General features: G+C 43.3%; 1 protein-coding gene across 1 annotated transcript; it reads left to right on the top strand.

Annotated features, from left to right (window-relative positions):
* The first annotated feature begins 8,380 nt into the window (after nt 1-8,380).
* Nucleotides 8,381-24,181, top strand: DCAF4 (DDB1 and CUL4 associated factor 4). Its single transcript, XM_063439777.1, has 14 exons — nt 8,381-8,472; nt 12,088-12,175; nt 13,811-13,917; nt 14,813-14,967; nt 15,198-15,280; nt 15,914-16,019; nt 16,508-16,651; nt 17,316-17,365; nt 17,999-18,084; nt 19,323-19,418; nt 19,856-19,953; nt 20,308-20,484; nt 23,242-23,356; nt 23,930-24,181. Exons 2-14 carry the CDS (start codon nt 12,123-12,125, stop codon nt 24,136-24,138), a joined length of 1,479 nt encoding a protein of 492 aa, XP_063295847.1. The 5' UTR covers nt 8,381-8,472; nt 12,088-12,122; the 3' UTR covers nt 24,139-24,181.
* Nucleotides 24,182-26,540: the final 2,359 nt, after the last annotated feature.

Genomic DNA, 26,540 nt, shown 5'->3' with positions numbered 1-26,540 from the left:
TTTGATGAGCAATTTTACTTCTGACTGTAAGTTTTTCCATTAAATGTGATTTTTTATTTAATTAAGATTTCACACTATGTCCAGTTTTCTTTTCTGCATGTACTCCTGAGGAATTATACTCCAGGATCTAAAGACATCAGATGGGCTTGAAATACTCCTTTATTTTGTGAGTGCATAATATTCATAGTAGGGACATATACACTAAACGGTGTTACCCTATGAGTGTTCTCTGCTTCCATTTTATCTAGGCGTATCTTGTTTTACATAAAGATTTTTTTAAAAACAGGTTTTCAACCATAAAAGGGATTATTGCATAGGAAACCTGGTAATTAACCACTAAATCAAACAATATGGCATAAAGAATTTTAAAAATGTTAACATTTTAATTCATTTTGAATCGCAGAAAACTCACATTTTATTGAACAATCTTGCAACAGGGGTCCCAAATGTAAGGCTAACATAGCCAAGAAGTAAAATACCGGATTTGGAATATTATTTTACAATTCCCGGTTTAGAGACTAAACCTCATACTTGGGGCTGTGCTGTTCCTTTACAAGTGAACTCGCTTTAAATCTGTTTTGTTGACAGGTATATGGATTGCAGTCGACTCTACACACTGTTAGCATAGTTTGTATCAACAGATGATGATGCATTCATATTGTCATGGCTTAGGGTTCTGAGAGTTTGATTGCAGCTGTTATCTCATTAAACTGCTTACTCTGTTTTCAATCTCTGTAGCACGGTCGAGCTTTGCCTTTTCTTTACAACAAGGGTTTCTGGAAGTTGCAGATTTCTGTTTTGGATAGCTGAGATTTCCAGGAACATTAAATGTGTCTTTTTTTCCCTCCTTTTAATATTTTTAAAAGTATCACTTTTGCGTATAATAAGCTTAAAAGTAATGAAGAACTTGCAATCCAAGTTTCTACATTATTGCAAGATCAGTTTCCAATCAAAGTTGTTCTTGTTCCCATGAGATTATATTTAATATCCCTTTTCTGCAAGAACCAAAACATGCTTACCCCCACACTTGCTGTTCCCATGCTACACTGATAACATAGGGTTTAAAAAAAAAGAAAGAATTACTAACATTGTCTCAGAGTTCAAGGTATTTGTTTCTGGGAACAGGGAGATTCATTGCTTGGATTCAGCCCTGTGAGAGTAATGCTTGAAAAGCTCCATTCATACGGGGAGACGTGTGTGAAACAGAACCCAGGTCTAGAATCAGTAGTGGATTTTAACTCCATTCCGGAATCTTACATTATCACTGCCAGCAGGCTCCCATGTTGGGTCAAGCTGGACTAAACATCTCATCTGCCATTTTGGAATACAAATAAATCCATGCAAAATAAGAGTTAGATAACACACTCAGCCAATGAATAATGGTTAACCCCTTAACCCCTTAAGGACACACGACGTGTGTGACACGTCATGATTCCCTTTTATTCCAGAAGTTTGGTCCTTAAGGGGTTAAGGACCAAACTTCTGGAATAAAAGGGAATCATGACATGTCACACATGTCATGTGTCCTTAAGGGGTTAAAGTTGATATGCTAATGAGGAAGTTTAAACTTTCCCTTCACATGCTCCCAAGTCCCAACAGTGCCGGGTAAGCGTCAAACCTTTCGTAAAAGTATGGACAGCTTACAGTGGGATGGCACAAGGGCAGAGCTGGCGCAACTATAATGTGGCACAGGCAGGCGTCAAAGGCGCACTGTCTTGGGGACGCAAGAGGGGAGGAAATAGCACAGCACTCCCTCCTGCTAGTCACTACATGTAGCATGGCAGAGCATACCACTAACGAGGTTCTTCTGTATCCTCTCTGGTCTGGTGGGAAGCTGCTCGCAATGCAGCCACACTACAAGGAAAAGACCACATAGGGAGGGTGGGGGAGAGGAAGACACCACAAAAGGAGGGGGAGAAGTGGATGGCATGCACATTACTCGCCATCCAACCGCTTGATGCATTCTGCACACTGCTCGAGCACACGCTAGCATGTGTTAGTGTATGAGTATTTACACGTTTTAAAGGAAAACTGTAAACTTTCCCGTGCCCTGGGAGCGGCCATTTAAAGTGATGCTCACTCAGGTGCAGAACCACCCAAGTTAGCCCTCTGTCCCCCCTTAAAAAATATGGAAATGTTACCTCTTTTCCAGGCCCACGTGTCTCCCTGTGCTGGCTCCACCTCCAATCTGCCTAGTTGGCTTACGTCATCAGAATTGATAATTTCAGCCAATCCAATGCATTCCCTTAGGAAAGCATTCGGTTAACTTGAATTGTCAATTCTGATGATCTCAGCAAAATAGGCGAAGCAGAGCCAAACGCCCCAGTGGCATCAAAACAACTTTAGTCTAATGAAGCAGTTTCGGTTGGGTGTATAGATCATGCCCCTGAAGTTTAACTGCTCAATTCGCTGCCATTTAGGAGTTAAATCACTTTAGTTTCTGTTTATACTGGCCTAGCCGCACCTTTCCTGGCTGTGACTCACACAGCCAGCATGAAATAAAAATGGTTTCATTTTCAATCAGATACTAGCTTGCTCGAGTGGTTTTTATGTCTTACTCTGTAAATGTAACTTTAATCACACACAGGAGGCTCCTACGGGCTCGAATAGGTTATTAATAGAGCAGGAGATAAGAAATTCTAAATTAAACAGAATGTGCAAAAAAAAGTTTAAAAACTAGATATGTCTTTACAGGAAGTGTTTCGGAAGGCTGTGTAAATCATATGCAGGGAGGTGTGGCTAGAGCTGATAAACAAAACATTTAACTCCTAAATGGCAGAACTGAGCAGTGAGACTGCAGGGCATCATGCTTCATTATTCTAAAGATGTGTTGGTGCCTATACAGTGGTACCTCGGTTTACAAACGCCTCTGTTAACATAATTTTCGGTTTACAAATGAAAATCCATTGAAAATAATGGCTAGTTTTTTTCGCAATACAAAGCAAGTTTCCCCAGGATGCATTTCACCTGGGAGGTTTATAGCACAGCACCCTGCATGCTGGAGCCTGTGGGTAGCACGTGGCGTTGAGTGTGGAGGTGTTGGAGCGGCTTTTGCATCGAGTTTTGGAGCCATTCTGAAAATTGTTTGCAGCGATTTTGGGACTTTTTGAAACTTTTTGGGTGCATTTTGTAATGGCATGGTTTAAATGCCTTTAGTGCAGGGCTTGACAAATGTATTTTGAATCTAAAATTAGTTTTGAATCTAATCATTGATTCAATGCATCTCTACGAGGAGATTGACGCATCATTTTGCAGCGCATGCGCAATAGCTTCTCAGTGCTATTGGATTGGCAGAGATCGTAAAGCGTGATTATCTCAGCCATACAGGCGGGGCCAGCCGCAGGGAAACTACTCCCGTGTGTACAGAGGGGGGCTGGTCATCTAAACACACACACATACACTGACAGACAGACACACACACACACACACCAAGACAGGTGCACGCACATTTCAAGACAGACACACACACACACATACCCTAAATTCCTGGTCGCCTGGGATTTGTCGAGCCCTTCTCGAGTGGCTGTCACCACGGCGGCCACTTTGTACACTTCCTCAGAAACAGCATAGTAAAACTCATAGAGGCCATCTGATCGGTGCAGAACAATGTTTTGCTGCGCAGGTTCACTAACCTCCCAATGCTTTAGTATGGGATGATCTTGATGAAGTCAGCCAAGGAGGCAGGACAGCAGAGCGGACGACAGCGCTGCGAGGCAGAGAAGTTAAAACAACTTCTATTTAACATTTTACAAGGGGAAGCTGGAGACCTAAAATTTGAACAAGGCACTATAGCGTTAGGAATACACATTTGTATTCTAAACGCTATAGTGTTCCTTTAACAAGGACCAGTCAGATTCAAATGTAGATCAAGTAGCAAAATTTCCAAATATTTCAAGTTTAAGTAATTAAGCCTCACTGTTTTGGAATTAACAGAGAGCACGTATTAGGGGCTTCATTGGCCTTATAGTGAAAAATTGTGTGGGCCTCAATACATTTGAATTTGTGTATCTGTTTTGTTTGTCCTTAGATGTGTCTGACCCCATCTGCAACTAGACTTTGTAAATGTATATGGGTATGGTTTAATATATGGCTGCAAACTGAAAATTAAGGGAGAAGGCCAAGGGACGGCACTTTGCAAAGAACTGCTGTTACAGGCAGTTATGGTAGTTAATTACATGTGACAATGGCACACAACATTTTAGCAGCAGCATATCACAAAATAAATAATGAGGCCGTTTGGGCCTACTGTAGTGTATGGGTCTTGAGCTTCAGCTCCAATAGCCGCTACATTATTATGGCACTGATGTGAATACAATATGGACTGTATACAATGTAGATATTTGGGTTTTTATTCAGTACAGCACGATGATGAGAATATGTCTGCCATCTAGTGTTGAAAGAGCATATTTCACAAATGCTCAAGCTTTCAAACTGCAGTATCTCCACATCAGTGTTAATTGTGGCGGCCAATTTCAATTCAGTTGTACTCATATTCGTTTGACTAAAAAGACATTTTAGTTTTACTTGTATTTTAGTTATCTGAAGTGTTTTAATTTTATTCCAGTAGTTTTTATTCGACTAAATCTCCAGTAGATTTTAGTTGACACGACTAAAATTTAATTGATTAAGTTAAAGCCCAAGTTTGACGCTTTTGCCCCTTCCCCAGCCCCTCTGTATCTCTTTGTGTCCCCCCAGCCCTTCTGGGTGTCTCTCTTCCAAGCCCCGTTCTGTCTCTTTTGCCCCTTTCACAGCCCCTCCGTTTCTCTTTGTGTCCCCCAATCCCTCTGGGTTTCTCGCTCTCTCAATAGCCCCATCTGTGTGTCTCTTCCCCCCAGCACCTTGTCTCTTTCTCCCCCAGCCATTTCACGCATCTTACCTCCCCCAGCCCCTCCATGCATCTTACCTCCCCCACGTACCATGTCTCTTTCTCCCCCAGCCCCTCCATGCATCTTACCTCCCCCACGTACCATGTCTCTTTCTCCCCAAGCCCCTCCATGTATCTTACCTCCCCCACGTACCATGTCTCTTTCTCCCCCAGCCCCTCCATGCATCTTACCTCCCCCACGTACCCCATGTCTCTTTCTCCCCCAGCCCCTCCATGCATCTTACCTCCCCACGTACCCCATGTCTCTTTCTCCCCCAGCCCCTCCATGCATCTCACCTGCCCCACATACTCATTCCCCCAACCCCCCCATGAGTTTCGTTCCTCTAGCCCTCACCATGTGTTTCATTCCCCCTGCCAGCCCCACCCCACCCCCTATGTGTCTCATTTCCTCTCCTCCCTTCCCCATGTGTCTTGCCCACCAGTGTTAATTTTGGCTGCAAATTTCAATTTAGTTTAAATCATAGTCTTTTGACTAAAAAGCCATTTTAGTCATCTGAATTGATTTAGTTTTAGTCGACTAAATTTCAAAATTGTTAGTCGACTAAAATCGGACTAAAATTGTTAGTCAACAAAATGAACATACCCCATACCTGATTAAGTGCTTTTTATATTTAAAATCGGTGATATTTTAAAGGAACACTGTAGTGTTAGAAATACAAGCATGTATTCCCAACAATTAGATGTCCAACCCACCTCTCGATGCTTTAAAAAGGTAAGATTTTCTTACCATATATTCAGTAGCACGGTGCACCAAGTTATTATCAGTCTTAATGATCTCAGCCATTGGGACGCTAGTGCGTATGTGCAGCCAAGCAGAAGCATTTGATTTAATAATCCAGTTATATTCGATTATTGCAGCGGAAGCGCTTCTTATGGCAGTCAGGAAGACAGCAACTAGAGGTGTGGTAACCCTGCAGTGAATATATTGCCGAATCTACAAAACAGCAATGTTTTATATCACAGGGTTTAAATGACAGGGGCCCTGCACACAGACCACATCATTGAGTTGACGTGGTCCCTTTAAGCATTATATAGACATACCTCCCAACAGTGGGAGGCATAAAAGAGGGGCAGTTAGGGGTTGGGGAGAAGAGAACATGCCAGTAACATCAGTGATTCAGTAGGTTGGGCCCTCACAATAAGAGGCCCAGGCTGGCCAGTTCCTCCATTGATATACTCACAGTGCACTTATCGGGAGATTGAAAAAATGGTTTATGGAATAAGAATTTCAGCTCCCAACAGCATTTCCACAAATCATTTAAATATTTGATATCCATGAGAGCAGAGTATTTTTGTGTATTTTATTTTAACAAAAGTTCAAAAAAAGTTAAACAAATAATTTTTTACAGCATTTTTTGTTCATATTTACCCAAGTGCCAATTTTAGTAGAGGGATATATATATATATATATATATATATATATATATACACAAACACACACACACACACATATACATATACATCATGTTCTAAGCAGGGTCGCCATCAGGGGATAACAACCATGACGGTTGTCACGGGCCTGGCGGTCCTGGGGGGGCCCGGACGGCACAGGTAATCCAATGCATACCCGGGCCCCCGGCCCTTCAATGTGCATATATATAGGGAGTACCGATATATATATATATACACATTTATATATCTATATATATATATATATATATATACACACGTTAAAAAGTAGGAGCACTCTGAGGTCTTATGTTTTTCAAATAGTGTTTTTTATTGTATTCTATGTGCTTTTGTCCGAGATTGGGACACCAGATATACAGAGAAAGAAAAGTTATATATATTTATCAGTCTAAATGTTGCCATTTAGATTTTAATTTGCAACCTTTCAGAGTTTAGTGTAAACCCCTTAAAGGACCACTCTAGTGCCAGGAAAGCATACTCGTTTTCCTGGCACTAGAGTGCCCTGAGGGTGCCCCCACCCTCAGGGACCCCCTCCCGCCCGGCTCTGGAAAGGGGAAAGGGGTAAAAACTTACCTTTTTCCAGCGCTGGGCGGGGAGCTCTCCTCCTCCTCTCCACCTCCGTTCCTCCCCGTCGGCTGAATGCGCACGCGCGGCAAGAGCTGCGCGCGCATTCAGCCGGTCACATAGGAAAGCATTCATAATGCTTTCCTATGGACGCTTGCGTGCTCTCACTGTGATTTTCACAGTGAGAATCACGCAAGCGCCTCTAGCGGCTGTCAGTGAGACAGCCACTAGAGGAAATAGGGGAAGGCTTAACTAATTGATAAACATAGCAGTTTCTCTGAAACTGCTATGTTTATAAAACAATTAGTTAACCCTAGCTGGACCTGGCACCCAGACCACTTCATTAAGCTGAAGTGGTCTGGGTGCCTAGAGTGGTCCTTTAAATCGTCACATTCTGTGCCACAGATTAAGACCGCACAGTCAAATGTGTTTCTTGTGGCTGGTTCATATGATTGAAACCAGGCGGTGAGGAAACCATAAGGACAAATTAACCATTGGAGGTACTGGACATATGTATCTGACGAGACGGTGTATGTGATGATATAAAAACCATATTGAGCAGCAAATCAGCTATTTTTTTAAGTTGTATTAATTTTAGCCAAAAGTTTACTTTAAATTCACATTGTATTGTAGAGAAAGGAACCCACAGGGATTTATTTCCCTATATTAATACTACACTGACTTTATGTTTTATTTTTACCCAGAATAAAGTTTTGCATCTACAGGGTTAATGACCAAAGTGAGTTTCTAATTTAGCCCACAATAGCCAAGACAAAACTCAGCTAGGCCTCAATGCTCCTATTTTCTCCTATAATTTAAAATGACTTCCAATTTCAGACAATTCATAGTTCAGTGCTGACCTTTACTCTGTGTTTAAAAATGTGTTTTTATTTTAATTTAATTTTTTTAACCCCTTAAGGACACAGGATATGTGTGACATGTCATGATTCCCTTTTATTCCAGAAGTTTGGTCCTTAAGGGGTTAAAGCAGCTGGGATATTGGCATTAAAATACCCACATGGCTTCCTTTGTCTAAGCTAAAGGAATACTTCATAAGTGAAATTCAGATTTTAGGTCAAATTGAAAACACAGCAAATTAAAATCTGAATTGCAAAACAGATGCTAAAACAGCTGAAATAAATAGAATAGTCCCATATCAGCCCATTTTACCTCAGTTTTGCTATTCAGATGTTAATTCAGAGTTAAATCACTAAATAACTTGGGATTTTTTGAGTGAATATCCTAATAATGATTAGCATTACACACAGTACGTGGTCACATTATTTCCACCTTCGCAATCTAACTCACTGTAAGAGGCTCCCATAGAAGGTAATGTAGTGGCCACTAGTCCATCCTCCTGGCCCTGGGCCACCTGCAGAGTGCTATATGGATCCTCATGGCGTCGTCACCTATCCTTACCATCCTGTACAAGGGTCATGTAAGGTCAATAGGACGCGCTAGTCTCCCCTCCGCTAGAGGTCGCTGCTGGTGCGTCTGACGGGAGGAGGTGTCCACTCTTGGATGCATATTGTCCCCGTATCGTCGATGTGTCCACGTGTTGTTGTGTTTCCTCTGCGAGTGGTCCTCCATGTGTTCCTGTTCTGAGTTCTCTGGTAAGTATTCACCGTGTTCTGTCACACTGTGTGCGTGTGTGTCCTGTAAGTTGCTCACTGTGTGTGGGGGGAGGGGGTCCTGTCAGTTGTTCACTGTGTGTGTGCGCGTGGGGGGGTCCTGTCAGTTGTTCACTGTGTGTGTGTGTGTGTGTGGGGGGGGGTCCTGTCAGTTGTTCACTGTGTGTGTGTGGGGGGGTCCTGTCAGTTGTTTACTGTGTGTGTGTGTGGGGGGGGGGGGGGGGTCCTGTCAGTTGTTCACTGTGTGTGTGGGGGGGTCCTGTCAGTTGTTCACTGTGTGTGTGTGTGGGGGGGGTCCTGTCAGTTGTTCACTGTGTGTGTGTGGGGGGGGGGGTCCTGTCAGTTGTTCACTGTGTGTGTGGGGGGGGGGGTCCTGTCAGTTGTTCACTGTGTGTGTGGGGGGGGGGGTCCTGTCAGTTGTTCACTGTGTGTGTGTGGGGGGGGGGGTCCTGTCAGTTGTTCACTGTGTGTGTGTGGGGGGGGGGGGTCCTGTCAGTTGTTCACTGTGTGTGGGGGGGGGGGTCCTGTCAGTTGTTCACTGTGGGGGTGGGGGTGGGGGGTCCTGTCAGTTGTTCACTGTGGGGGTGGGGGTGGGGGGTCCTGTCAGTTGTTCACTGTGTGTGTGGGGGGGGGGTCCTGTCAGTTGTTCACTGTGGGGGTGGGGGTGGGGGGTCCTGTCAGTTGTTCACTGTGTGTGTGGGGGGGGGGTCCTGTCAGTTGTTCACTGTGTGTGTGGGGGGGGGGGGGTCCTGTCAGTTGTTCACTGTGTGTGTGTGGGGGGGGGTCCTGTCAGTTGTTCACTGTGTGTGTGGGGGGGGGGGTGGTCCTGTCAGTTGTTCACTGTGTGTGTGTGGGGGGGGGGGGTCCTGTCAGTTGTTCACGTGTGTGTGTGGGGGGGGGTCCTGTCAGTTGTTCACTGTGTGTGTGGGGGGGGGGGTCCTGTCAGTTGTTCACTGTGTGTGTGTGGGGGGGGGGTCCTGTCAGTTGTTCACTGTGTGTGTGTGGGGGGGGGGTCCTGTCAGTTGTTCACTGTGTGTGTGTGGGGGGGGGGTCCTGTCAGTTGTTCACTGTGTGTGTGTGGGGGGGGGGTCCTGTCAGTTGTTCACTGTGTGTGTGTGGGGGGGGGGTCCTGTCAGTTGTTCACTGTGTGTGTGTGTGTGGGGGGGGGGTCCTGTCAGTTGTTCACTGTGTGTGTGGGGGGGGGGGGTCCTGTCAGTTGTTCACTGTGTGTGTGGGGGGGGGTCCTGTCAGTTGTTCACTGTGTGTGTGGGGGGGGGGGGTCCTGTCAGTTGTTCACTGTGTGTGTGTGGGGGGGGGGGGGGGGTCCTGTCAGTTGTTCACTGTGTGTGTGGGGGGGGGGGTTCTGTCAGTTGTTCACTGTGTGTGTGGGGGGGGGGGGTTCTGTCAGTTGTTCACTGTGTGTGTGTGGGGGGGGTCCTGTCAGTTGTTCACTGTGGGGGGGGGGGGGGTCCTGTCAGTTGTTCACTGTGTGTGTGTGGGGGGGGGTCCTGTCAGTTGTTCACTGTGTGTGTGTGGGGGGGGGGGGGGGTCCTGTCAGTTGTTCACTGTGTGTGTGGGGGGTCCTGTCGGTTGTTCACTGTGTGTGGGGGGGTCCGGTCGGTTGTTCACTGTGTGTGGGGGGGTCCGGTCGGTTGTTCACTGTGTGTGGGGGGGGTCCGGTCGGTTGTTCACTGTGTGTGTGGGGGGGTCCGGTCGGTTGTTCACTGTGTGTGTGGGGGGGTCCGGTCGGTTGTTCACTGTGTGTGTGGGGGGGTCCGGTCGGTTGTTCACTGTGTGTGTGGGGGGGTCCGGTCGGTTGTTCACTGTGTGTGTGGGGGGGTCCGGTCGGTTGTTCACTGTGTGTGTGGGGGGGTCCGGTCGGTTGTTCACTGTGTGTGTGGGGGGGTCCGGTCGGTTGTTCACTGTGTGTGTGGGGGGGTCCGGTCGGTTGTTCACTGTGTGTGTGGGGGGGTCCGGTCGGTTGTTCACTGTGTGTGTGGGGGGGTCCGGTCGGTTGTTCACTGTGTGTGTGGGGGGGTCCGGTCGGTTGTTCACTGTGTGTGTGGGGGGGTCCGGTCGGTTGTTCACTGTGTGTGTGGGGGGGTCCGGTCGGTTGTTCACTGTGTGTGTGGGGGGGTCCGGTCGGTTGTTCACTGTGTGTGTGGGGGGGTCCGGTCGGTTGTTCACTGTGTGTGTGGGGGGGTCCGGTCGGTTGTTCACTGTGTGTGTGGGGGGGTCCGGTCGGTTGTTCACTGTGTGTGTGGGGGGGTCCGGTCGGTTGTTCACTGTGTGTGTGGGGGGGTCCGGTCGGTTGTTCACTGTGTGTGTGGGGGGGTCCGGTCGGTTGTTCACTGTGTGTGTGGGGGGGTCCGGTCGGTTGTTCACTGTGTGTGTGGGGGGGTCCGGTCGGTTGTTCACTGTGTGTGTGGGGGGGTCCGGTCGGTTGTTCACTGTGTGTGTGGGGGGGTCCGGTCGGTTGTTCACTGTGTGTGTGGGGGGGTCCGGTCGGTTGTTCACTGTGTGTGTGGGGGGGTCCGGTCGGTTGTTCACTGTGTGTGTGGGGGGGTCCGGTCGGTTGTTCACTGTGTGTGTGGGGGGGTCCGGTCGGTTGTTCACTGTGTGTGTGGGGGGGTCCGGTCGGTTGTTCACTGTGTGTGGGGGGGGTCCGGTCGGTTGTTCACTGTGTGTGGGGGGGGGTCCGGTCGGTTGTTCACTGTGTGTGGGGGGGGGTCCGGTCGGTTGTTCACTGTGTGTGGGGGGGGGTCCGGTCGGTTGTTCACTGTGTGTGGGGGGGGGTCCGGTCGGTTGTTCACTGTGTGTGGGGGGGGGTCCGGTCGGTTGTTCACTGTGTGTGGGGGCGGGTCCGGTCGGTTGTTCACTGTGTGTGGGGGGGGTCCGGTCGGTTGTTCACTGTGTGTGGGGGGGGGTCCTGTCGGTTGTTCACTGTGTGTGGGGGGGGGTCCTGTCGGTTGTTCACTGTGTGTGGGGGGGGGTCCTGTCGGTTGTTCACTGTGTGTGGGGGGGGGTCCTGTCGGTTGTTCACTGTGTGTGGGGGGGGGTCCTGTCGGTTGTTCACTGTGTGTGGGGGGGGTCCTGTCGGTTGTTCACTGTGTGTGTGGGGGGGGTCCTGTCAGTTGCTCACTGTGTGTGGGGGTCCTGTCAGTTGTTCACTGTGTGTGTGGGGGTCCTGTCAGTTGTTCACTGTGTGTGTGGGGGGGGTGTGGGGGGGTCCTGTCAGTTGCTCACTGTGTGTGTGGGGGGGTCCTGTCAGTTGCTCACTGTGTGTGGCGGTCCTGTCAGTTGCTCACTGTGTGTGGGGGTCCTGTCAGTTGCTCACTGTGTGTGGGGGTCCTGTCAGTTGCTCACTGTGTGTGGGGGTCCTGTCAGTTGCTCACTGTGTGTGGGGGGTCCTGTCAGTTGCTCTGTGTGTGTGTGTGTGGGGGGGGGGGAGGGGGGGTCCTGTCAGTTGTTCACTGTGTGTGTGTGGGGGGGGGGGGGGGGGGTCCTGTCAGTTGTTCACTGTGTGTGTGGGTCCTGTAAGCAAGATCGTTTGAGCCAGAAGAGCTACGGCTTTATTTCGTTATGTTTGATCACCAGGTGAACAAGTTACGTGAGCTCACTGGGCAGAGGCAATGGGCCCCAAAAGAACGAATTGGAAGAGGAGAAGACCATATCAACATAGAAGGTAAAGTTGAGTGAATTATTTTCTCATTTTAGTATGTCATCTTAGTGCTTTATTTGTACCAGCCGGGCAAAGATGCTTTCTTTTACTGTCAGATCAGTAGCTTTTTTCAGAATCCATTTAAATCTCTAGATCAGGTTCTCTAAAATGGTTTCAAAGTTTGTCAAGTGAGTGAATTTTTTTTTATGGTCCCTTTGTGCACACTGTGTTAGTCCTTTAATCTTAAACTGTTGGATAATTTGAAGGTTGGGTTAAAAATCTCTTTTGTACACATCCATTGACATGGAATATATTTATACAGTTGTAATCCCACAATTAATAACTTGTCCTCAATTTCAGCTATCTTTTTATATAATAGAAAATAAAAATAGCAGTGGTATTGACAATATGGTAGTAAAAACTATAGGGTGCGTTGACCATCAATTTTGTAATGCTTTAATATATTAAACCCCCCTCCCCCCCTCCCCCCACCCCACCCCAAAAAAAAACGTATGATAGAGAAAAAAATCTTTAATTTTTAAGGTTCCCTTACCTTGCATTTTTAGTGGATCTACACACAGCTAGAGGCAGACACCTCCATAACTAAGAAGAGACTGTAATTCCATTGCACGATACAGAACTTATGGGATAAGTATTATACTATATAACATAATGTAGGGGTAACCTTACTCACACTAAATAAAATCGAGGTGTGAGTAAGGTTAGATAAGCTTTATGTTGCGAACACAGCTGAAATTGTACATTGCGGTAATCCCCATATCAGATGTGGGAGCTACAACACAGCGTTCGACTCCATCCACACCTTGCCTGTGGATGGAATGGCACAGTATCTAAATATGACTTGCATAGATATCCAGTATGCAACTTATACTGAGTCCATAGATAAATATACATGGCATCCAAGCTACAATATTTGGAGTGTTAACAGATCCTATTTGGGGTGGACGGTAGTCAGAGAAAAGTATGAGCGCACAAATTGTATCTATGCCAGAAATCTAACTGTATCATTACCGGATCCCCTTACGGGGGCCATTTTAATGGCAAGGAGTATCTCCACCCTGATCATGAGCTAAATAAGGGATAAGTCATTTTTATTCTAAAAGAGCAGTTCCACTCACCATTTATACAGTGGAACTGCTTTCTAAACTGGTTGCAGCCATGCTACAGCTCCTTCCAGATTAGGCTTCACTCTACTCACTGTTCCGTTAACCAAGTTATGTGTATTATTCATCATAGCCACAGTCTGTGGTCCGACTGTCTCTCCTCGAAAGAGCCAGAGCACAACCCAGGTAGTGCGTATGACTGAGAAGCTGTAGTTGCTACAGTTCTAAGCCAAAGACAGAACTGAGAGGGTGCTGTATGAACTACCAACCTTGCAATCAAGCAAAGCTATGATGGTGTTTAGAATAACCCTTTAATCTCCAGTGGTAAAAGTACAATGGAATTGTTTTGGCTCTTTTTGGCCTTCACCGTGGCTGTAACAACCAACTGAATCTACCTGTTTGGGATAAACTCCAAAGTGAGTCTGGAATTCTGTCTGTAGCAAAATACGCATTCAGATATGTCTCAGCTGAAAATGTAAATATATGTAAATCCTATGTAGTTCTTGGTTTGTTTGTTTTTTACCCCCTTCTCTAGACCTTCAGATTCTGTTTCTGCTCAGACAAGTAACGCAGGGTGCTCTTCATCCAGTAGTGCAGCAGCAGCATCATCCTCATCGTCGTCATCATCATCATCTGTCCCAGGTAAGCCCTGTGGATTTTAAATTGACATTTTAATTTATCACCTAAATAAAAGAGCAGCATTTTTTAAGTAGAGGTATTAGAAATTGTTTTAGTTGGAAACACCTCAGCTGTTGAACAACACCCTGAATATTGCTGCCCCATGTATTTAAATAGCAGTTGGATAAATACTTAATATACAGGGATATAATTTCTAATTAGTGGGGAATCGCGTCTGGATCCATGGAGATATCTGACTGCCTTTCTGGGGTCAAGAAGGATTTTTTTCCTAGTTTGTTGCACAATTGGAAGTGCTTCAGACTGGGTTTTTTGCATTCTTTTAGATCATCAACAAAAAGTAAGTCTCAACTTGATGGACACAAGTCTCTTTTCAGCCTATGTTATTATACAACGAACCGTGTCCTGTTTAGGGATTAGGGGACAGCTATGTATCTCACACTTTGTCTCCTAGTATCCATGAACAGGTTTAAATAAATCCATTCCGTAAAGATGGATGTTACATGGAGTACAGTACTATAAATTGGCATCCAGTCTTAAAGTTCTTACGGTGCCAAGAGGCCCTCAGGGGCTTTCTTGTCTTAATAGGTTAACCATTCACGTATGGTTTAACCCCAAAGGCTGCCTCTAGTGCCAGATCTCCAGGTCCCCAACAGTATCTGGCTTCTGAAACTGAGTTTCAGGATGTGCGGAGTGCTGCTGGGCAGGGGCGCCCCTCATTGGCTAGTGCGTTCTGCTGATGCTCTAAGCCAATCGGTAGCTCATTATTCATAAAAGGTATGATTTTTGTTTGTTTGGGTTTTTTGTTGTTGTTGTTGTTTCTTTGTGTGTTCCTTTTAAGTATTGCAAAGTGATAACTGCTACTTTCTGGGTTATTTTATTATTTTTTATTTTTTTATAGAACTCCCGGGATTTTACTATGACCCAGAAAAGAATCGCTACTTTCGGATGCTCCCTGGACACAACAATTGCAACCCTCTTACAAAAGAGATGCTCCAGCGAAAGCAGATGGAGCTGGAGAGACTGAAGATGCTCAAAGAAGAGGAAAATAGGATTGTACGTATTCGTCGATAACGTAGATCTACAAGCTTTCATGGGTTATGTTTCTGTTAAACATTGTCTGAAACATGGTCTCTAAGATTGACTGACTGTCCCCCATTTAAAGGAACAGTTTAAGTGTCAGAGGAATGTAGAATATGTGTTTGATTTTTACCTCCCACCCTTGTATTATGTCAAACCAATTTCCTTTCTTTCCAACTTCTTCTCTTTTTTTTTTTTCTACCCAGAAATCAACCAGGCCTGGATTGAACGCATCAATGCTTGTGTTGAAAAGAAGTGTTGGAATGATACCTTCAACTACATACTGCCGGTGAGTCCAGTACGGAAGATCAGTGTCTATTTGGTGTTTAAAAGTAAACTCTCAGCAACATTGAAGCTCTGAAGTGGTGTTCACTTAACCATCCAAAAAAATTTCTCCATGTTCACATTTCAAGTGTTTTTTTTTTTTTGTTTTTTTTAGGGTTGTTGTTGTTGTTGTTTTGGGGAGGTTTAATTAATTTTGCAGCATTTCCCCTTATTCATGCCTCCTCTTTTTAGAAAGTATTCCTATTTCAGCCAATGAGAGATCGGCATCATCATCATCATCATCATTGCTGTGATGACTCTAACCCCAGCCAATCACTGTCTTCTTATTATCTGCCCCCTTTTCCCTTAGCACAGCGTTCATACACTATACAGAGAAGCAGATAGTGATTGGCTGTTGGCGGGAGTCAAGTCAGCAGCTGACATCACACTGCTCTTAAACAGGGGACCTACATTTGGAGGAAGCAACAGAATGTATATAGGCCAAGAACTAACAAATGTACTATTACATTTGTTAGACTCTGTGGCTTTATATTCTTCTTGTGCCCTGTGGACATGCAAATATACAATGTGAGTGCCTAGCGTTTTGCTGATTGGAACACACTGCAAATTGGTTGATTCTATTTTCCTACACTTGCAGACGTATGCACGAGTTGAAAATGAGCTGTATGATGAGTAGAAAGGTGCACATCGACTGCCCAGAGGAGGGTGTTGAGACTGGGCAGCATCCATTTGAATTAATGTTGGTAAGTTAAAAGGTGTAATTTAAAAGAAAAAAAATGTGGGGGGTTGGGAGTGTTTTCACTGCTGGGGTTGTGGCAAATTGACAGATTGGTGTATAATCTAGCCTAGGTCCTTCTGTATTTGATAAGTTTGTTAGTAAATAGAATAACACATTGCTGCACTGCTTAGATGGCTAGCGGCACTCGCAAGTCCTATTATATTAGTCAGAAGACCAGAAAATCAAAATCTAATGATTCTCTCATAGACACTTTCACACTTTCATCCCTTTTTTTTTTTTTATTATATATATTTATTTTAAATTTTTATCTCAACAGTTGAGGTGCCGCACAATGGATTAATTAACTAATCACTAAGGCAGCAGGAGGGAGGAAAGGGTATCAGGTGCCAGGAAAGAAATTTGGGGTGCACTCTTTGATTTAAAAAGGTGTGGATTTTTAGATTTAATTTTATTTTTCATATATTCTATATAATTTTATTTTTTTTTCTTTAGGCAGACTCAAACTACAAGAGTGTGTTTACGGTAAATGATGCAGATAACGGTTTCTGCAAATTTGGACTCTTGAGTTTAAATGGTTTGTGGAAGGAGTCGCCAACTGTGAAGAGTTACGATACTCCATATTTTGCCAATCAGAAGGTAGATAACCATGTGTATTGATAACCTTTCTGTGGTCAGTTGATTGAAGAAGATGTGCCATTATTCCAATAGTATAAGAGGGTTTTGGTTGTGCAGAGCCAGAAGACCATGTTGATGAACAATGTCATAAGCAACCAGGAACTACAGAGAATCTACTAGTTGTCAGGCCCTGATTTCTAGTCTCTAAAACACATGGGTCTCCATTAGAGGAAGAGCAAAGTCTCTTCTCCCAGTACAGATATCATGTGAGTCTAGCCTGCTATCTTTTACTAGGACTCTGATCTAGCCATATGCATTTTATGTTGTTTTTTTTTCAGGAAAATACCTTGTGTACCTTTTGATGTATAGATTATAAGCTTGTTTGAGCAGGGCCTCCTCCTCTTGTCTTTATTATGTCCGTTTACTTGTCAGATTTCCCCTCTCTACAACCACAGAATTGCAGTAGAGGCATAATCTTCAGAATTGTTATCTTCTATGTGCTTTTCCAAACCGTATTGTGTGCCAGGAGAGGTACGGCGTTCTATATAGGCCCAGCATAAGCCTCACAACTTTGCAATCTTACAGTATGGATAAAAAACTGCAAATACGTGAAAAGTATAAATGTAAATTCCTTCTCCCTTCAAAGTAATTATATCTAAACTGAATGTTTTTTCTTTCCCCTTAGGTGAATGCAGCATGTTGGGCAACTATGACAGCAACTGACTCTCATATTTTGTATCTTTTTTTTTTTTTTGTTGTATTACATGTACATGATACCATTTTATATTTTCTTAGCCGTGTGCTTTGTGCTGCCATTTCAAACAGTTGGGTTGTGAACGAAACCAGTAACTGTGAGGAACTGATAAGGGAATTGCCTATTTTGGCTAATATAACTGAATTGGACAGCTGTTTTTTTCCATTTGAGCAATTCTCCTCAAATCCTTGTTTAGGGAATAACCCCCAGTTTGTGTATGTAGATATGTATTAAAGTAAACTGTATACTGGGTAGTATGGCAGGCTTCTCATACTTCCAAATCATCAGTGGAATGTCTACAACATTCCATGTACCAACCCTAGAAGCTGCTTTTACGTGATTTCTGGCTGAATTAAAGGGTTCAGGAGATCATCTGCACTGTAACTATCAGGATGTACACTCTACAATCCGCTGACACAAATCAGTTTTTTTTTTTTTACTGTTAAATTCCTGCACAAAAATTGGAACAGAGTAGTGCGATCAGTGCAGTTCTTACTCATCCAGATTCCCAGAGGTTTGGTAAAGAAGACCTCATGAGAACTTTATCCTGCTTGGAGGTGGGATGGAAGCAAGCTCTATCTTGCCATGTCTTATGTTCCTTAATGCCAGCCTAGAGTTTGCCACCAAGGAAAGCAAGAGTCTCCGGGTTGTGTTAGCCTCATCCCTGCTTGTTTATTGAAAAACATGGAAGCTAACTCAGGTAAACCGTGTGTGTGTTTCCATATCCACTTCCTTCTCAACAAAGGAAATATGTGCTAATGTTCTACGTTCAAGGTTGATTGAATCCAAAGTAGCAACTTGCATTTCTATAGTTTAAAATGTAACCTGTTTTTTTTTTTTTTTTTTTAAAACACATTGAAATGGGATTAATGGGACACTATATAGTCATCAAAACATATTTAACTGTAATGATAGAGTTTTGGTGTACAGATCATGCCCTGTAGTCTCACTGCCGCTTAGGAGGTAAATCACTTTGTTTATATAGCCCTAGTCACACCTCCCTGCATGTGACTTATACTGCCTTTCTAAACCCTTCCTGTAAAGGGTAATCTAACTTTTAAACTTCCTTGATGATAAATTCTGTTTAATTTAGATTTTCTTCCTGCACTGCTAATAACTTGCTAGACCCTGCAGGAGCTCCTGTGTGCGAATCTTTAAAGTTCAATTTACAGAGCAGGAGATAAAACATTTTTTTTAAGTAAGTAACACTCTACAATGTGCCTTTTGCACTCATGTTGATAGTTTATTTTAGTTGCATTTTTGTTTCCTTTTATTGTTTTGCATACAATATGTAATTCTTTGTATGTTTCCCTAGGCTACGCTCCCCGTTTAAGCAAAAAAAAAAAAGCAGATGTGAGGCTCCCTATTTATTAACTGGCCGTGCCAGACTTACCCTTGTGAGCCTCCATAGAGGTCTTGTATCACACTGGTGGTCACACACGATATTAACTTTTCGCTAATTCTTCTTTTACTGTATAGCATACTTTTTTGCCATTCAACACTTAGTGGTAGCCATGATGTTCTTACGATGGTGGTTACAAGAATGTGTATATGTGCTGATGTTTACTTGTAAATTGTCAATGCTGTTGCAATTTTCTTAATCCATAAAATGAGGTGGTTTATCGATGTGCCTATTTGCATGATTCTTTTTGCTATGTACAATTCTACTCGATATGTACCTGTTTCTGGTTCCTTTGCTTAAATAGAATATGCGATCAGCTCAATAGAAACATAAATTACAAAAAAATATATATATAAGTAAATCCTTTTGGCAGTTCATTTTGTTCATTTAAGGAAAAAGAACTTGAGTTGAATCATTACGGTCTTTTTAAATTCTGTATAAAATAAACACCTTTGCAAAATCATGCAACTCCGACAATTATGTCTAAAATGTCAAGTGTGATCGCGTGTTTTATTATTGTTTTTATTTATCTTCAGATGGTCGTCCTGAATTGTTTTACAAAGTTAAAATTTCCAACACATGGTCCTGTGCGTGGAGTTACTATCCCTATCAGACGAACAACTATGCAGTAGGTCTGTATTATTCTGCTCCACTGACTGTTAAACCTGTATATTGACTTGAATTTTCCAATGGTCATTATCTCTTTCTCTGTAAATTGTACTTTAATCGCATACAGGAGGCTCTTGCAGGGTCTAGCAATCTATTAACATAGCAGGGGATAAGTAAATATAAATGAAACAGAACTTGCAATAAAAGGAAGGATAAAATATAGATGACTCTTTCCAGGAAGTGTTTAGGGAGGCTGTGCAAGTCACATGCATGGAGGTATGACTAGGGTGCATAACCAAAGTGATTTAACTCCTAAATTGCAGAGAATTGAGCAATGATACTGCAGGGGCATGATCTATACACCAAAACTGCTTCATTAAGCTAAAGTTGTTTTGGTGACTATAGTGTCCCTTTAATGCTATTTTTTTTTTTTTTTTCTGAACCCTTGTATCTTCTTTAGGTTTACGGCAACAGATACTGCTCGTTAATATAGTTAAAAACTTCAGACAAGCATTTAAGACCGAAAGTGATGTCCTTGCTCAACAGTTTGCCACGCAGGTATGCATTTATTTATACATTGAAACGTCAAAATGGTTATTCACAGGTTACATTCGTTATGATTGGGATTTTAAGCATGATATGCTGGAAAATTATATCTCAGAAAATTGCCACTTTTGGACCACCACAATTTAGAGTATGTCAGCATGAAGTAGTTAATATGGACTTGCTGCATGACCAAGGTGCTAGGTAAATTCCACAATGTATGACTTAGTCGTTCCTAAAGGAAAGGTGAATGTGTGTAAGATGTATGCATTGCTCTTGGCAAGCACAATGCATTACATCTATTTGCGAGAGAGTTCTAACCATCATCTCTGACTCTTGGACCAACCTGTGCTGTATTTTACTTTTCAGTCGGGATTGCTCTACAATGGCGGTCGTTCGGGAGAGGTTTTTGCTGTTGATCTTCGTCTTCCTTCTAATCCATTTAGCTGGAAGAAAGCCATTTCTTTCCACCATCGTTGCAGTATCTCCTCCTTGCGTCTACTTCAGGATGAAAACTATCTGATGGTGTCTGACATGTCTGGAAAGGTATGCATTAATAATCTGTGTTCTATTCAGTTAGTTAGCAATCTTTTTCTTTTTCTTTGTCAAAGCCTGCCAGGTGGTGGAATTTAGTCGCACCCTGGTCTTAGTTTTCTAATCTGCTTATTATTAATTTGGGTATTGCAGCACTGTTTACAATGCCTTTTAAAGGGACATTATAGACCTCATAGCTTAATGAAGCAGTTTTAGTGTATAGATAATTGCCCCTGCAGTCTCATTGCACAATTCTCTGCCATTTAGGAGTTAAATCACTTTTGTTTCTGTTTAAGCAACCCTAGTCGTTTTCAAACAGATGTTAACTTGCTTTATAATTATTTTAATTTTTTTTAATCTTCTGCTCTTTCAAGAAACATCAAGGTGTTTTTTTCATTTTTAACATTTTAATTTTTGTTTTATTTATATATTTTCAATATTTGTTTGAAAACTAGGACATTCCAAGATGTCCATCTCCACTCAGATGTCCATGTTACAGTTAAACTTACTCTACCATAGATGGATCAAAATCTGAATATGGGTTTAAGAAAATATGGAGAAATAATGTTACTAAAAGCTGAACTTCAGATGGGGGCGGAGCTTAACTACAGACCTGAGCGGACGGAAATCGTGAGAGCTCCGGCCAAACCGGAGGAAAATCAACGGCAAACCGAGCCGGACAAGCCGACCCAGTCAGGAAAACACCGATGCCCTTCCAATTCCCACAGACGGGCAAGAAAATACACCGCAAGGTCAGGGCCTACCCAGCATATGAGGCCCTTGAAACAGTGCTACGCAACGCGGTGATCCCGGCCGCCACAACACCCACTGAGACGGAGATCCCAATGAGCAGCTACAGGCAGAGGCACAAACAACCAGGACATCAGCACAATGCTGCAGCGCCCCACGGCCCAAAAGATGGCCGCCATGCCTGAACAGGACACCAGCTCAGCAGGACCAGAGCAACCATCAGGGGTAATCATAGACCCACAGTCACACGTGGACGTGCAGCCGGCCCCCGACGCACTAACCCCAGCCACCAAACTAGATATTCGGAACCTCCTGGCAGAGCTGAAACAGATGTTCGCGGCGGACATGGCCTTGATGTGCACCGAGGTACAGGCGGTGACAGACCGCGTGCAAACCACGGAGGAGGACATTTTGGACGTGCAGCAATAGGTGAGAGGCCTTAAAGAAACAGTACTGCAACTTCAAACCTCCCATTCTGCCCTGCTTAACAAACTGGATGCGGCAGAAGACAAGCCGCAGAAACAATGTAAAAATAAGAGGCATCTCCGACGATGTAAGTCTCTCTGAATTACCACACTACCTCCGACGCCTCTTTGCAACCTTACTACCACACTCGCAGGCAAATAAGCTGACCTTTGCAGGGATCTTTCGCACCAGTAAACCAAGTCCGGTACCTCCCCTAACAAAGAGCGACGTGATCCTGCGGTGCCAAACCTTAGCGGATAGAAACAACATTATTGCTGCTACAAGAGGAAAAACACCGCTAGACTTTGAAAATGCCAGTCTCACTTTCTACCAGGACCTTCAGTGGCGGAGATCCCTGGGCCCAGTGACCCGCCGCCTAAGTTACGCCAATGTGACGTACCGCTGGACAGTGCCTTAAGCCCTGGCAGTGGACCAAAACGGTACCACTCTCAAACTCACCTCCATACAGGAGGCAGAACCATTCCTTCAAGCACTGGGGCTCCCTGGCACACGTGATGCACCCACCACCTCTCATAACTGGGACCCAACAAGCACTGTCCCCTTCACACCCCGAGGAAGAGGTGCCCCGATAGATGCCACATGACTCCAACAGCGCACAGGCGCAACGTTTACCTACTTGTTTAGTTAATACAATAGAGTTTTTGAATGTCTAATGTCTTTGTTACATCTCCCAGTTTTCACAACGTTCGTTCCCCCCACCGAAGGTCGACACGCCCACCAGGCTAGCCTACACCTTACACTGACCACCACCGCAAACAAGGCCCACACAGCGGCCATCACTACTCACCTCCCCACCCCCTTTTGGTTAGGGGTCATAAAACTCACTTGTACCACGTACGTAACCACCTGGCATGCAGGGCACGCAAATAATAAAAACGAGAACACCCAAGTATGAACCACCTAGGCCCTATGCCCAACACCACACCTACAGGGCTAAGGGGCACAATCCATATCACCCCCACGCACACCAGGACCCACCAACACACAGAAAATTCTCAAATGTCGTCAACCAACGAGTGTATGCTAGTCAAATAGGAACTACTAACGACACACGTGTTTTCTTCTGTAATCATAGTATAACTGCGTTGAGCCTGGTTAATATGTTATATCATACTGTACTAAACTCAGAATACCTTCAGCTGCTACACGAATGAATATACTAACTGTACAATGTGCTCACCATCACTGCCCTCTTATAGCGGATACGCTATGCTTGAATAACTTACTAAAAACTGTGCAGGTCTAAACTGATCCATACTGATTTCCTTGTTGAAAATAAAAACAAAAGCTCTGTTGTGACGTAAAATGTAATATAGTTATTGTTAATCCTATGCACAAACAAAATAAAGAATTAAAAAAAAAAAAAAAGCTGAACGTTAATGTAAAAGTCTTAATACACTGCAGAATACCGAAGGCCCACTAAAAGTATTTACGTAACTAAACACACATTACTAAAACCAAGCTACATACAAATTAGATAATGGGTTATATGTTATCTCTTAAAACCATCTTCCTTTCATTTCGTTCCATCAGATCAAGTTATGGGACATAAGAAACGTGAGGCCGGTAAAGCACTACGAGGGTCATAATAACAGCTATGCACTGTTGCCGCTACATGTAAAAGAAGATGAAGGATTACTATTAGCAGGTGAGAAGTTAAACTTTCTTAGAGCAAGTGACTTTTGAAAAATGTGGACATATTGCATAATAAAGCGGTCTAATTGACTTGGTTATTTAAAGGGGCACTACAGGCACCCAGACCACTGCAGCTCATTAAAGTAGTCTGGCTGCAGTGTCCCTGTCCTCCTTAGTCTTGCAATGCGTTCTTGCATGCACATTACAGACACACACCCATGTTGGAGATGGACCACAGAGTGAGCTCATCGATGGAAAAGGGTAAGTACACATCAGGTTTTTTTTTTTTTTTATCCTTTTCATGCTGGGGTGGGTAGGGTTCAGAGGAAACTATAGTATACGTTTTACAACCTTGTATTCATTACTCTATAGAATGCCTTGAAGGATCACTTCATCCGGCGTGTTCTTAAAGATGCAAATTGATTGTACTAGAGATGGTGATCCATAGTTGGGGCTGGCCACTGGCAATAATGCAGAATGGCAGTGCAACATATGCTGGGATGGCCCGTGCCTACTCTCACTGTAAGATGACGTCTCTGCTCTCTATCCCATGAAACTTTTATTTTTTTTTATTTTGTGTTTTCAGTTGGCCAAGATTGTTACACACGAATTTGGAACCTTGAAGACACTAGGTTATTGAGGACTATTCCTTCCCCACATCCAGCATCGAAAGACTCTATACCAAACGTGGTCTTCTCTCCTTATCTTGGTGGGAAACATCAAATGGTACCTGGCCTATTGATGGCTGTGGAAAAAGAACTGTACCACTTCTCATACAACTTCAAGAAATCTTAATCTGTGAAATAAGGAAAGTGTATAACACAACTACGTTATCAGGCTGGGTATGAACAAAGGCTTTGTACACTTATTTTTTTTTTTTTTTACACACACCAATCAATAGCACTTTGTGTAAACCATATGCTTCTTGCGTATAGGAGACGCTTTACAATCAAGATTTAAGATAAACACTGCACTGATGCATCTGTTATAAGTAGCATTTTGGGACTTGGCCCCTCCACACAGGCTATGTAATTTTTTTTTATTTTCTTTTGTTCTGTCTTCTGACTTTATTCTTAATGCAGCTGTATAGTGATCTAGGTATCAAATAGGATTTTATCTATATCTTAAGATTTCCTATTGAAGAAGAAAAAAAAACTTCTCATATAGTGAACATAAAGATAATTTGTTGCACTCTGTAAACATACACCAATCCAATGATATATTTTGTGATAGACATTGGACATCCTAAAGCATCTTGCTGATGCTCAATGTCATTTACAATATGGAATCTTCATAAATGGTGAAGACTCAGAGATGGTGATACATGAAGTGCTGGTTCATATGTGTCTGTCTCCTATTCAATTATACAAACAACTTCTCAGGAAGCTTATTCTGCTGTGTGAATATAGATGCCAAGTTTTGGTACTGGACATGCATATTTTTTATAGGTATTGGATATTTTTCATTTACCATTACATAAGTGTAGTTGCAAAGCACAGTATATCTACAGTTCATTTTGTTTTACATTTTAGAAGAAAAAAAAAAAATACAATAAGTATTCCCTAAACTGAGAATTCAATGTGAAAACCTAAAACCAGGTTGTAATCATCCACTTCTTCCCCAGTCGTGCTGTGGCTGTCCCATCACAGACTTTCCAATGCAGACTTTCTCTGCAAGGCAGGTGTTCTAAGCTATTGCTGCCTCTTGAGTTCAGCTCCACTGAGCTAACCAAACCAGGAAGTAGAAGGACCAGATGTCTGACAGCCAGGGAGTGTAACCAGGTTACTTTATGAAATCACTTTGTAAAATGAGAGGACACATTCTTCTCACAGGAAGCACTTCAGCAAGTTAAAGTGTTTGGAGTGTTCCTTTAACGTCACTCTGGGTTATGATGTTGCCAGAGGTGAAACGCTGCACATAAACCGATTCCAAGCACCATGGCCATTTCAAATCCCTGAAGCGATCACAATGCTTGTAGTAACCGCAGGACCAACCACTCAATTACTTGATTTTAATGTGTGTATAATTTTAAAAATGCTGAACTAAAAACGTAGCCTTTATTCAAGTTAGATTAACAGTTACTCGTTTTGGGTCTTCCCTGGAACTTGAGACTTTTGAAATGATTTTATATTTAAAATAAAACTATTGAATATATCTCTATCTGAAAATAATTTCAAAAGCTGATCTAAACACAGGCATTATTTGAATGATTTTTTTTTTAGTCCTATATCACCAGAGCTTTATTAAACGATCACAAAATAAAACAGTTATGAATTCTGCATTGCTAGGTTGCGTGTTTTTATCCCCAACATACCCAGCATCACATAGACCTCAGCATTTACCCCCTTAACTTCCACATGGGACTTCTGTACCTTCATGGGTTTTTTTTTGGGGGGGGGGGGGGGGGGGGGGTGGTGGAATTGTGGCTCCTGCAACTGATAAACTGGAAAATGCAGGCGTAGATAGTTTTAGGCAACAATATGTACTTTGAAAGTCTTACCCTGCTAACCAGAGGCAAAAGTGTACAACAAATATGACGTTAATAGGCAATTCATACAAAACATTACCTATATTTAAGATTACTTCTTAAGAATAGTCAGAAAAAAAAAACATGACCCATGGAAATGCAGGATCTCTTTTTCATTTACAAAACTGATGGGAAGGCACTTACAGTGTAAACAGAACAAAATAACTTACTGATTCTCTCTCGTTTGTAGATTTAACACTGAAATCAAATTTGTACAAAGACACAAATAAATTTACAGTCTCAGGAATGTCATGTTCTCTACAGATGAGCTACTTGGTATGGTTGTACAGCACATGTTCTATATAGTTCGTCCCATGTGATATTGAGGACTACTGTAAGATTAATTTGAAACACAATTAATTTACTATTAGTATGTGATCCGGGTCCACCTGTGCTTACACTACATAGATTATAACGTCTTCAAAATGAAAGAATGCAAAAAGCTTTATGTTTGGATATAATTGAATGTAGAGACACGATGAAATCGAGAAACACCACAAGGGAACCTGGATCTACATCCAGATGAAACTGTGCATAGGTCAATGGATCTGGATTACAGCACATATCACAAACCTCCATTCAAACTAATTTAGAACAGTTATAGCATTCCCAAATTTTAAAATTCTGGTTTATTAATACAGAGGGGGGTGGGGGGGGGGGGGGTGGGGAG

Source organism: Pelobates fuscus, chromosome 13, assembly GCF_036172605.1.
Source record: "Pelobates fuscus isolate aPelFus1 chromosome 13, aPelFus1.pri, whole genome shotgun sequence".
NCBI classification, from domain to species: domain Eukaryota; kingdom Metazoa; phylum Chordata; class Amphibia; order Anura; family Pelobatidae; genus Pelobates; species Pelobates fuscus.
The sequence above is the reverse complement of the archived record's forward strand: the minus strand, read 5'-3'. Positions and strand labels throughout refer to the sequence as shown.

Coding starts and splice junctions, on each gene's coding strand:
- DCAF4 (XM_063439777.1), top strand. CDS start 12,123: ATGGGCCCCAAAAGAACGAATTGGAAGAGGAGAAGACCATATCAACAT. Junction 16,020..16,507: donor ATCCATTTGAATTAATGTTG/GTAAGTTAAAAG, acceptor TTTTTTCTTTAG/GCAGACTCAAACTACAAGAG. Junction 19,954..20,307: donor CTCAACAGTTTGCCACGCAG/GTATGCATTTAT, acceptor TTTACTTTTCAG/TCGGGATTGCTCTACAATGG.